This window comes from Opisthorchis viverrini (genome assembly GCF_000715545.1).
Source record: "Opisthorchis viverrini unplaced genomic scaffold opera_v5_88, whole genome shotgun sequence".
NCBI lineage: Eukaryota > Metazoa > Platyhelminthes > Trematoda > Opisthorchiida > Opisthorchiidae > Opisthorchis > Opisthorchis viverrini.
In genome coordinates, this window is record NW_008751745.1 from 612207 (window position 1) to 625757 (window position 13551).

At 42.8% G+C, this 13551-nt stretch overlaps 1 protein-coding gene across 1 annotated transcript in view; it reads right to left on the minus strand.

Moving 5' to 3' along the window:
• T265_13658 (hypothetical protein) overlaps positions 1–13225 on the minus strand; it is a gene marked incomplete at both ends in the record, with an annotated part of 15443 nt that extends 2218 nt beyond the window's left edge. The window contains 3 exons of the mRNA XM_009169915.1: positions 856–1222; positions 3771–4466; positions 13070–13225. Of these exons, the coding sequence (XP_009168179.1) occupies positions 856–1222; positions 3771–4466; positions 13070–13225 (1219 nt within the window). The remainder of the gene's footprint in view (positions 1–855; positions 1223–3770; positions 4467–13069) is intronic.
• Between the last annotated feature and the right edge of the window lie 326 nt (positions 13226–13551).

Here is a 13551-nt window from a genome sequence, read left to right on the forward strand (position 1 = left end):
TGCAAAAAGCAGCTCAAAAAGCAGCCGCATACCAATTTGGTTTTCACGGGAAACTCACGTGGATCTGTCGTTTGTGAATGCCTGGCACAACACATTCGGTTGTAGACAAGCACGATAAAACAGCGAGTCAGCTGGAATTTCGGCGGGTCTCCTGTGCAAACCAAACTGGTATGCAGATGGATGTATTTGTCGAATATCGTGCTGTTCAGTTTCAAGTGGAACTCAGGGGCTGCGCCTACCTGATGAGTACCAATAAACCAGTCGTGGGCTGTCGTAGAGCCTTTAGCAACCTTATGGGTATTGTGCTTCATCTACGTCTGATGGGTTTCTTATCAGCCAACCGCTCTCGAAGGAAGACCACTGTCAATGGGAAATTCCGGTGTCCCCAAAGGTGCTAGTTCAGGAAGAATGAATTAAACTGACCTCATTTAAAAGCCATTTATTTATCTTCCTTTACATTGTGGTTCTTTCCACACTACATGCAACTAGCCATCAAGATGCTCTGCTAATTTGTCGACCCTAGATACACAAATCCCTCGGCTGAATTTAGGGGAATGTGACAACTAACTGATCATCGTCTTATGGATGACAGATGGATGGTTTAGCAGCAAAAAGCCTCCATATGGCCGAGACAACAACTAATTTGAGTATTTGAAGGAAAAATCGACCTCCCCGGAGTGACCTCATTTGCTAGAGCACATGCCTCCGAAAAAATGAGCAGACTAGTCATAGCTCTTCGAAGGGAATTGAGCTCATTCAGATTGTTTGAGGCCATAGTTGCTTCAGTCGTAAAGTTAAGAGCTCTCTGAATTATCATCTGTTCAAAACGCGGATAATCCTTGAAGTAGTACTTACCTGAAATTAATGAAGGATTAGTCAACATATCCAAATCCGTGTGCACACTAACAGACTTCTCTGCTTGCTCATCTGTTCGCGTACTGCTGTTTGTCATTGAGGTTACTATGGTAGCTGATTGATGTTTCTCTTTCTGTTCATCCTTGTGTGTTTCCACAAGAAAGTTTGCACTATTTTTCTTCGAAGCACTGTTTATTTGCTGAGTAAGTTCACGAATCTTCTGCTTCGCATTTGGATTGTTCATTGTCAAACGTCGCACGTTTTTCTCCGGGTGAAAATAGATTATGTAGAGTTTTGGAATGAAAAGGCAGCTGAGCATTACACTGGCACTGAGGCTGATGGAGATGCACAAGGTGGTGATTTGAATCTGTACGCAGGAAGTAAATCGGGATGATTAGTAGTTCAGAATTCAACGTATTGAAGAAAAACGAAAAGGGGCTTGAATTCGCAGTCGGATGAGTGGGTCGCCCTAAGGTAAAATCCGGTAGATAAATAGCCATTCTAAGGGGGTAATACGGGAAAACCATTAGATCCACATGAATACTGGCAGGATCGACCGCACTCTTTCGGAAGGGACTTCCTACGTTCTGAACAGGTAGAGTGGTGGAGGGAGAGTCTATAGCAAAACATAGGTCTCGTCGTTGATCTCCAAAAGTAGTTCGCTATACTTCCACGATATGCGAAAAAATTCGGTTTCCGTGTGAATTAGTGATGATGAGAATACCTCTACCCATCTTATCTGAGCGTCCCGATGGATCACATCATGGATGAAAAGCTATACTGCGCTTCCAGGCTTTTCGGCTCACAATGAATCTAATTCCAGAATGAATTCTCACTTGAAATAAACTATTGAGTGAAAGTGATAGATGTCTTAATTTTCTTACGAGTAGATCAGAAATATTGTACGGAATGTTGCAGTAAAGTCGGTGAACCAGACAGTTCAAGCTACTGGAACATTTTGCTTAACTGTGGCAGATACACTCACTTCATCTGGGAAGAGTCAGTTGCTTGTTGTCACTGAGGTTGGATCAGTCGCGTTTCAACGATCCCTCACAAAACACTGTCACCTTATTAGGAGAGAACAAACGACCCGCTTAAAGTTGGGGCACTTATCGCAGTCAATAATCGGATTTGCATCACTACTTCTTTTTGGTGCAAATGAGCGTTGCCCACTACATTAAGTTTGATGGGATTACGGTGGAATCACACAAGTTTAATTTACCTAAGCTTATTACTAGATTCCCTTCTTGCTAGACTCTTCGGCGCATCAACGGGATTTAACGAAAATATCGCACGGTTGGACAAAAACATCCACAAGTGATGAGGGTAGAAGCATAGAGACACTTAAAAAGACAACTTCTAAATGACAATATGGCTTACAATTGCATCAGGCCTGGAACAGCTTACCAGACTAATCTATGTGATATGGGCCGATCACTTTTACGTTCGCCACAGAAAGTAGTTTCTTCAGATCCAATGCCATCAACATTATTTATCCAAGAAAATCAATTCTCCAAAATGCAGCACCCGAGTGTGAGGTCCCTCAAGGGTCCAAAGGCGTTACCCCTGGTTTGCAAGGTTTACTTTACGGCAAGCTTGCCAATCTCTACCAGCGTTTTCGATTAGTGTCCAAAGCAGCCTTCAAATACGCTGGCATCAGACGAATTTATGAAGCGGATTTGAAAGTATTAGGCGGTAGTAGTATTTTAGGCCTTAGAATATTTTCTGTCGTGTATGATAGAATATCCGTCGACTAGTCAGTGTACTCGAAAATAAGTCGAGTCAGTAATGCTAATGTTGTGATAAAGTGAGGAGAGTGAGTTCGGCACAACTTATTCCTGGTTGGTGAACACAGCGTACGCATTGTTTCCATGGCCTGTGCGTTATCAGGCATGCAGCCATCCTTACTTGGACAAACGAAATTCCAAACTCGTCCGTGGAGGCCAACGCAGTTAGGCATCCCGGGTTGCTGCCCCTCTTTGACAGAGCGAGGTCTTCAGCTTTTGTGTAGATGCGTTTATTAGTGCACCGTTGATGATGGCCATAATACAAATCAGAAGGTATATGCACTAATAAAGGCTTTTAGTATAGTTGACAATGGTGAGATGTCACACGTAGAAAAATAAATGAAATGCGAAATGTGAGCAAGTCAAAAGAGGAACTTATCGTCTGTGAGAGTGCCTTGGTGAAAGTCCGGACGGCGGGAACGTGTCTGCTCCGCAGTGTGGCTGCTACATGTGTACCATAGTTCGGTTTCCCTATATGTAGGTCCGTTTGCGTGTACGTGGGCACGTCAGCACATGAGTAGTTGCTTAGCTCATTAGACGGCACAGACAATCGATGTCCGATGAGTCACCTTAATGTGACGTAGCTTGTGGTTATGGGAAAAGACAAGTCTCGTGATCCAGTGAGCGACTGTGAGCGGAACAGTCAAGTACGTGGGTGACGGGGTAGCTACACGTTCAGTTCGGATGGCCAAAGCAGATGCCTAAAGCGCACCCGATAGGCATTCACGAGGGCAAGCGCACACCCACGCACGTGAAAGTATGGAGGTACTATATCACCACACACAAGTAGTGACGCAAATATCTGAAGAGATCATCTGAAAGATTGAACCAAAATTTCTCCGTCAAATGGTGAACACCCTTGAGTATGACCTATTCAGATATCACGGCATCGGTGTCAAAAGTTGTCGGAAGGAAGTGCCTATCTCAACTTCCTGCTCTCCTGGTGTGTTTGGATAACGTTCAAGTCGCGAAAAAATCACCGATAACTTAGAGAAGCCAACATAATTTTATTTCGTCATGCCTTGAAAAGTAAACCACATAAACTCCATCAGTTAACCCAGAATAACAAACCACATGTCTGAGGGGAGCTAGTAGAATCCAAGTCATGTGAGAGATTCTCTGACTAACCTCATGGTTGTTCATCGTCGCATAGTACATCGGCAGAAATGCAAGCCAGATTATACATGTCGTGTACATCGCGAAGCCAATAAACTTCGATTCGTTGAAGTTCTCCGGTATTTGTCTAGTCTTGATGGCGTACGCCGTACAAACAATGATCAAAACCACATTGTAAGCCAACGAGATGAGAAAACTCTTGTCCTTCATTGCACAACGCCGTACAAGATAGTTTGGTTGATTTGCCCTGGGGGCATCGATCCGTGTATCGGGGGCATCAAATCCGAACCAGATCGCTGATAAAGCCAGCTGTAGTGTGATAAGTGCTCCGGCAATGACTAACTGTGAACGGGGTGAGATATACACGGGTCGTCTGGTGGTCCGCTTAGCTGCATCAAAAATTCGAGCGATTCGGTTCGTCTTGGTCAACAGGGCTGCGTACATCATGGCGAAACCGAGACCAATCATAATTCGCTGCAATGTGCACGTGAGCACCGATGGAGTGGCAAGTAGTATGAATGGGGCAGAATAAGATACCAGACAGCCTGAGAGTTGGAGATAAGCCAGTTCACGACTCGTGGCACGTACAATTGGCGTTTCACTGTACACTCGCCAAGTGACAATGACTCCAATGGTGATACATATACCAACGCTGCTGAAAGTCATCGGAACAATTGCAAACCACGTGTCTATGTCGATATAGTGAATCTGAATTTAAAAGAGAAGGCAGAAATCTTTGTTACAGTTTTAATAGGGACATTAATAACTAGTAGACGATGATGAACATTATTATGTAATAAATTTCTGCAGGAGTGCATCAGTGAAGATGGTGAAAACCGTGCGGGATCCAGGCACATCAAGGTGATTGTTTGGACACTCAAAGACGATTTTGGTAAATGCCCTTACAGTGAACCACCAAAAGATGTCGTATTCATCTCACAAAGGTTTTTTTTGCCGATAAGTTTCATTTATAGATGTGAATTCATCTTCCCAGATCACTGTGCTAAATATCCCAGCAGTTAAATACTGTGAAATTAGACCGTTTACATTTTCCAAGATCCGGTGTTGTTGGACCCCTCAAGCAAACATGTTATTCGACGGATTGTAGATAATTTTCTGTGAGATATGATCTCGTCTATGTATAATGCTCTGTTTCAACGCCAGTTACCCTTGTACGATGGTCCCAGTATCACATTTGCGTTTGGGCAGTGAACCCGAAATAGGCACATATGGTAACGAAGGATACTCCTGGGAGAAAATGCCAGTTACGGTCGGAAGCCTGAAATTTCTAGTTGACGTCAAACACACTTCTTTTGGATTGGAATGAAGTATGGGAAAACTCTTCCGTAGGCTCAGATGGAAGTTCGAATAATGACTGTACTAGTCATACTGAAACGAAATTCACACCGCTGATGGGACTTTGCCTGTCTTTCTCCTTATCGCTGCGCGGTCGACTGAGTTGACCAAGCGTTCAGAAAAGGGGCTTGAGAGCGGCCTTAGGTCATCTGACCTATGAATTTTCACTCGGATTTGTCAACGGAGCGATGACATAATCTGAGCTGGTTATGAGCCGAAGACCTCAAAACATTACACATGATTCAACTGATGGATGGCGTTTACACACATCTGTACCTTCTACTAGTGACACCATAGCTCGTTTTTAGGGATGAGAGAATGGATTTACTTTTCTACGTTGGCATACGCATTAGTGATAGTTCGTTTTCGTGGCAGTTTTAGTGGAGGCAACCTGCTGAAGCAGGGCTTATTTCCGGAAGTCAGCTACCCTGAGAATAACAGGACAAGTGCATTTAGACTAGACCTATTCGAAACACTACTCTAGAACGTGTCCCGCAAAAAGTCCTGTCGGAAAAACAGCAGTTTGATTTTCAAATTGTTAAAGATGACGAGGTGAGGAAGTAAATCGGCCCCATTGAGTCCATTCAGTAATCTTCACTGATTGACTGGTTTTGGACTGGGTCTCGTGTTAAAACGGTGCCATATTCCGACTTGTGTGAGGGCGGAAGAGGTGAAACCACCTGCATGTGGACACGTTTTGCAGCACGGAATTTGAAGGGGCCATACAAACAGAGTTAAATATGCCCAGCGAACGAGTAGCAGATAACAAAGAGTGAATTAAAACGTCCGATACACCGTTTGAGCCGATTAATTAGCAACCAACAGGAATGCTCGATATCTGGACATGAATCAAGACTACAGGTTTCATAAGAGGACGTGAGAAACGCTAACTAGAAGTTCGCCAGATTTCTAAAGTGGCCGATGTTTTGATCGATTAATTAGACTCACTGTTGAATGGACCACCTTGCACTTACAGTATATTTATTGTTTGTTGGTCGATCCTCAAGACAGTGGCAAAAAAGTAGTTGATCTCATCTTAAAATGTCAAAAAATTAGTGCTCTGCCAAGGAAAAATGAAAACATGTTGCTGTTCTTTCAGGTATAAACTAGGTAGTTTGTTTGGCTTCCAAAGGGAAGGCAGATGATGAGTAGGCAAACCTATGTCAGACGCTTGCCGCTGACTATAGATCTTGGGCAGTAGCGAACGTTCACATCACCGAAACAGATTCAGTCTCCACAACCAGAAATTCAAACAGAAATCCGGGTATAAGGTAGTACGGGATAGTACTTGTTAATGGGGTTAATGAGAGTGCATCCACCCACATATTAAGCACGCACACGCCAGATCGTCCGCAATAATTTTCTGTTCGATAACCGCCCGGTACTGCGATTGGTTCATGTACAGTAGTCATTGGTGATTGATCGGGTGGCTGTTGATCTGTTCGCCGAGCTTGGATAGTGATTGCAAGCGTTTCGTCACCATTCGAGGAGACATCTTCAATGCACCGGGGCTACCAATATTCCAACACATTACCAACATTCGTCATTGGATCATTGATTACTTTTTCACTGGTTGCGTCTGTTCACGATAGTCATCTAACTAAGGGACCGAAGGCTCTATGAGTGAAGAGTGGTATACTACTTACAAAACCTAACAAAGAGGTGGGAACGGAACGTCTAGCTTAGATAGATAATGTAAAACTGAGTGCACTTCATAATTTGACAAAGACCGAAGGGCGAAAGGCAAAATACAAAACCCGGGCAATCCAGCAACAGTTGACAAACTGCCTGAAACGCCTGGGGAATGAAGTTCCACTTTGCGTAATCTTATTCCAACCTCTCAAATCTGCCGGTACCATTATCATAAAAGACCTGTCCCAGAGAGACCTATTTTGGTATTGTATAATTCCTCATATCACACAACTACCCAATGATTGGTGGGAATTTTGGAAACTCTTGTGATACTGTGCAGCCGCTAAACGACGTTGCTTTTAATTCCGAATCCGAGGGATTCTTTGAAGTATACTCACTTTTTTTGCCAATTTCCCACCCATGAAGACAATAAATTTTATCAGTGAATACTGTCTCACTCACTGTCTTCGTAAATGAACTAATTTTATGCTGTACATTAAGCGTACACTTGAAATTTGACTCCATATTTTACCGACAAATCGATGGAGTTGTCATGGGCTTTTCTATTGGTCCCCTGTTGATGGACATTTTCATGGGTAAACCGGACCAACTGAATAGGAAGATTGGACGTACGCAGTTTTATTGACAATACACATGTGATATTTTTATGCTTGTATAAGAAACTCAGAAATATGCTGAACAATTTTAACCAAGCCTATCCCACAATTCAGTTTGAAATAGCCAGATGATCCCAGGGAGCATTTCAGAGATCTGTCCACAGGTATGCCCACCTGTACAAAACAGTACACAAACTTTTATGGCTTTGTATCACTCTGATTTATGGCCGAGACTATAGCTGGGCTTCCTGTCCAACCTTCTGTCACGACTGTTGCAGAGAAGCCAGTCTACATGAGTCTACCCTAAAAAGATGATCTGCTGGCAGACACGGTCAACCACTGTCTGTTGCAAATCATACAGCGCATGTTCCCGCCTGCAACTCTGCGTTCTTCGTTTACAACCAACAGATTACTCAACTTAAACCTCAGTCTGAATACGGATACTTATTCTTCTTCCTGCTGTTGTTCAGCGGCGTACGTTGGGCGCTTGATGGGTCAGCTTACTACGATGATAAGTTAGCGTCCATCCTGTCGCAACATCACTAGAATCACTAGATCCGACCTCAGAGCACATGATTGGCCACGTAATGAAGCCAAACAGGGCATTTTACTTCATCTACCGGGTACCCAAGAGATTGTCAGTGTTGACCCAACGGCATTGTCTGACGGAGCCATTGCAATACGATTAAGAAGGCCGATAATATAGTGTCAAAAAAGGATTCGTATGAGCTCCGAGACTGTCCTGGCCATGTGACACAAATAGATTGACCCGGTCACTCAACGGCCATCTGAAATACCTGGCATCATCCAATCAGATGCTTGGATATTTCCGCTGGAACTTGTGGCATGAGGCCCACTGATCTGTTTTAGACGTTGACGTTGTAGGTGTTCGAGATGACACTAGAGTGGCATCAGCTGAGAGAGGGAAACCGTAGGAGGGTTATTAAAACTGACCACAATCGGTAGTTGCTGTGCTCGTAATTAAATGAGAATCCACTGATGCAGAGTTCTGGGTTGATTCAGCAACACCAATCACAATGAAATCAGTCGATTCATGGAGAATGCGGAAACAATGTAGGCATAGCGTAAATCGTTACATTCAGGATAGATGTGTCAGGAGAATGTTGTATGGGTTCACACTTTGCAGTCACTATCGCTATGCCTAGAGATATTCAGGATAACCATTCACCAAAATGCAGTTTTGAAATCCGACATTCCTTTGTGTTGGTGAAACAAACCTCACGGTTCTTTCAGCCAAACACAGGTTTCGCTTATGTGGCACCGATTATACCGAACGAATACGCTCACTCATTGGTACCGCTTCAAGTAATGAAATAGGCAGAAAACGAGAGTGCGATTTCTCCAGACCGTCAATGGCTCGCTTGACGCGGCATCTTGTTATTAATTTCTTCAACGGATTGACAACAAATTTTATTTTTATCAAATATACTTGGTTTTTAGGACAAAACCTCTGCTTGATTCACACAGATGGATTTTCCTTCAGTGAAAAAGAATTCCAAAAACTAAATAAATTGCGTTCGTCTCACGGAACCAGATGAAACTGGTTGGGTCAAACCAAAAATGTATATAGAATCTGCTTTTCTCAGCAACTTGTCTGCTACCACCCACAATTTTCAAGGTGCAATTAACCGGGAACCAGCGACTGTCAGCTGGAACATGTTTGTGTGCGGGAACTGGTGGGAAAACGTTCCATTTTAGTTGGTGCCTCAGTCTGCATTGAAACAGCACGGGGCAACATTGCGGTAAATTTCCGCATAAAACGGATAGCGAGACAAATCACACAGGTCAGACACAATAGAAATTTTAGCCAAATGATAGTGCAAACAGAATAAATGATTGAAGGCGAAATTTGGTAAAAGAATTCGGGTCAGGAATAGACTAAAAAATGAGAACCTGTTTACAGAAATTCCGAAAAAGGTACAGCAAATGACTTGTTTGAATAATTAATAACTTTTTCGCCAGCAACCTTAAACAGTTGCGATCGAGATATGCGTTTCGCTTTGTGAAGTCATCTTATTAGAGATGAAACAGAAAACGGCTTTTTTTTGGTGATTTCGTCCTGTAAGTGAAGCCAATCTATGCTGAAAAGCCGAGAAGAACTGTACAGCTGTTTCATCCTTATTGGGAAGCATCAGCAGTGCGCATCTCACGAAACTCCGAAGAGTCTCGAATCCCCGACCTCCCGGCTAGTAGTTTGAACACTTTACCGTTCGGCCACGAATGGCTGATCAGCCATTGCTCCTAGAGAGAAGCAAAATGTGACCTCTTTCGAAAACCACCAGAGTGGAACTGACCACTCTGTATTGGTTTTGTTGCACTGAACGTTCAAATATCGATTAAAAATATTTGAATAGGTAAGGATATTACTGTGTTTTGCCTAAAAATATACAAGTAAATCTACGTGGAGCTTCGTGACATACATATTGTTAGTGATTCTCATTAAGGGTGAAGCAGTTGCATGATGCCTCTCAAATTCTCAACACAATTTGCCTTCACTGCCAACTTTGAATTTTGCTCTGTTGAACTTAACAACCTGACTCAGACCTCTGTAATACGGCCGTTATGGGGGAAAAATCTTAGCAGCTTCAGTATTTTGTCTCAAACTGTAATCTAAGGTACCTACTGGGATCGATTTTATCCTTCATGTCATTAAACGGACTATTTAGAATCCCAAAGAAACATTGAAGGCTTCGGGAGACCTATCGTTATGTCATCCGACAGTTGGAGCTTTGGCCACAAAATCTATTAGAGACCATACCGAGTAAGCTTCCTCGGGGTAATTCCTCAAAATGCACTTTGGTTGAAGAGCACTCGCAAATGGTTTGCCAATGGTATTCATTGGAGGATTTATTATCACGCCAATGTGATAAATGGCTGTTGTTCCCTTGAAGTAAGTTGTTTCATTTACCTGACCCACATCGACTGCATCCCGCACAAATTTATCCTCCTTTTGTTACGAATGAACAGGTTTGATCACCTGATGTGAAGGCAATCGGTGCAGACCCATTCTCTACAGAACAGTAGAAACTAGTTTTACTATCCTTCGTGAAGGTCAGTTACCGGCTGCTTGTTTGAAGTTGGCCTGGGCGTCAGCCATTTCAGTCATCTGCACAATGTGAATAATTCTATTGAGCGGCCTCATGGTGCTGACGTCATTGGAGCCAAGAGTGAGTCTGGAACTCACCGACTAACGCGGTTGTATCCAACTAAGTCACATTTACAAAAATGCGTGCTATGATGCATTACTTAAAAAATATTTGCTTTCTACTCCAAGCAAGTATCCCCAATAAAGCATACTTGAGCGTGTCTCCATGCATGCACGCACTATTCTTTGAGTTTGTGTCCGTGCGTTTATGAAATTGTGTGTGTGTGCGCGCGAAGAAGTCATACTCGAACTATCAGATGAATGTCAGCACCTAATACTTATTTAAGCCACAGTAGTATCGGTGAGTTAATTAAGTTTTGTTTTGCACATGAAACATGACCCTCCGGGTAGAGGGAACTTTTGTCCGCTTATACGCGCATGTGTGTAGGCATGTGCGTGCGTACGTCCGGATATCACTTCCAAGGAGACGTCGATTAATTCTTCTGGCAAAACGAATTATGCTTTTTGACCTTGTTCACAAGCTCATCTAACTCATCCGTGGTTGCCGGTGTTGCTTCATCCACTGGTCTAATGTAATGCGTGTTGGATTATCCAATTTAGTTAACCCGAGACTCTACCTAGAGGTAGAGTAGAAACATAATTAACGCCACCCTCAGTTTTCTGTCTGGTTTCCTCACTTGAACAAAAATTAGTGAAAACTTTCGTCTAGCAATTCTAAGTCGTATACAGTCACACCAGAGAGGCTGGGTAGCTTGAAAGATTTTCCAAAGCCTGGACCGAATAAAGGCCGATTTACACGTACCTTTTCACTTCCAGCATCAGAGAGCTGAGTCGTTCATTGAAGTGTATCGAATAACGCCAATTCGTTCCAAAGCCACTACTCAAAACGCATTCATACTGGCTACCTATTGAAGTATTTCGGGCACGATACTTTGTTAATCTGACAGCTACTCAGACCACTTGCCACCCCTTTTCGCTAAACTGTTTCAAACACACAAAATGATTGACTGTTCATGAAAGCATCCAGGAATTCAAACACAACTTGGTTAGAGGTGTCAAAGGGTTTTTGTGACCTCCAAAGATTGAAGGCTGGCATACAGCTGCTTGCTGACCACAACGCGATGCGTAAGCTTGCCTCTATGCAACTACTTTGAAACGGTGACCATATATTCACCTGATTACGATTTCCATTGGGTTTTTGTGAATTTACTTCTTCTCATCCCTGCAGGACTTGGCCTTTCAAAGTAATGGTTACCCGCCGTGGGTTTCCTCATCATTGTCAATACTCTGTGTACTCATTACATGGTCCGACATCTACATTTGAAAACTATATTCTGATATAGGTTTCACTACTGAGGAACGATAAACCATGTTCATTTGGAGCTTAGAATTTCAGAGCAGCTATGAACTATTGGATTACTAAACATGGGCTGTTTGCCAGTTTTCATGGATTGTGACCTAATGTATAAAATCTTCTAAGCAAATTGACTGTACAGGTTCGGCAAACAATCGGTGGATTTACTGCTGGGCAATAGTTCGCTTTTTCCACAAGAGCTTCGTCAGGCCAAGTGGGTAAGTTACTAAGCTGATCGAGTTATAAAGCATTCAGGGAACCAATCCGTGGGATTTCTTTTGACTAGTCGGCTTGCTCAGTGCTGGGAGTCCGTTTAAATTTCCTGTTTGTTGGTTAGTGGGGATGAATCCTGATTTTGCGGCCATGTTTTTCCGGTCTAGAACACCTTAGTGGATTTTGAGAAATACACTCACTTGCAAATCAATTTGGTTCTCATGAGAGACTCAACTGAATCTCTCGTTCATAATATTCTCGAAAAAAGTCCAATTGGGTTCAGGTAGAACATAAAGTTGACGGAAACTCGGGGACAGCGCCTACCTGATGAACCCCAAGAAGGGCGAAACCGGTCGCGGGCTGTCAAAGAGGTTTCAGCAACTTTGTGAGTAGTTACATTAGTGGATTTTTCACCAAACCTCTCTGAAACGATGATCGGTCCCAAACAATTTCCAGTTAATTTAGCTTCTCCTGTGATTCTACTATATTAAATGCTATTTTTGCCAAATGACTTCCAACTAACTCCTTCGCATAAGTGCACTTTTAAACTTCTGCTGAATCTTTGCATAAAATTCACGTTTCACCGAAGCTTTTTCATTTATACTCAGGTCTGAGTTATTAAGTCGCATGGAAATGAATGAAGACTCGCAACTTGTAATACACTTCTTAAAACAGCCTTACCAAGGACAAATTCATGCAGACGATTCAGATGGTGCGAAATTTTCAGTGAGAAACTTCCTTTTTCTGTTCAAGTAAACTCGGCCATAAGAATTATAAAGTTTTGGACAACCAGGTCATTTATACGCAAGTGAGGAGCAAGTAAACAAAAAATGTTACACGTACGGACGTTAGAAGGAGCCAGCTTCGACAAATCCAAACGGGAAATTTCGTTGCTATCCTTAGGTATGTGGTATAGATTAGTTGGATCATTCCCACTTCTCGAAGCACAAGAACTTCGTCTTGCTTCATGATTTAATTTGCACTCTAATTCTTTCGCGCACTGCGTACTTACTTCCAGTTCTACACAAGTTGTGCGATTCTTCGAAGGTCCATAATGTTGTGGACAAGTTTCACAAGTGGTCACATTGACTACGCGTTGGTTTTCTGCACACGGCTCACATGACCAACAACATTGTTGTTTTTTATCCAGCCGGCGAACCTCGGCAAACCTGTAGGTGGAAAATGCAAATAAGCGAAAGATTACCCAGGGAAATTCTGTCTATGATCCTACAGAAGTGATAAGGTTCATGTACTAGTTTAATTGGAATCCAGTTCAGAGGTTAAGACCTTTTCGCATGAACTTTTCGATGGAAGATCAGCTGGTACTCGTTCGATGTTACACATGGAGAAGCCGCGGATTGTCAGTCAGCCACCTTAGATGAGTGTGTTCTCCTAACTGATTAAAGCGGTTAGATTAAACGACCAGGCACATAGGATATTTGCAACCGAACTGTTTAGATGTAGGATTGGGATGGCATACAATAGACTAAATTT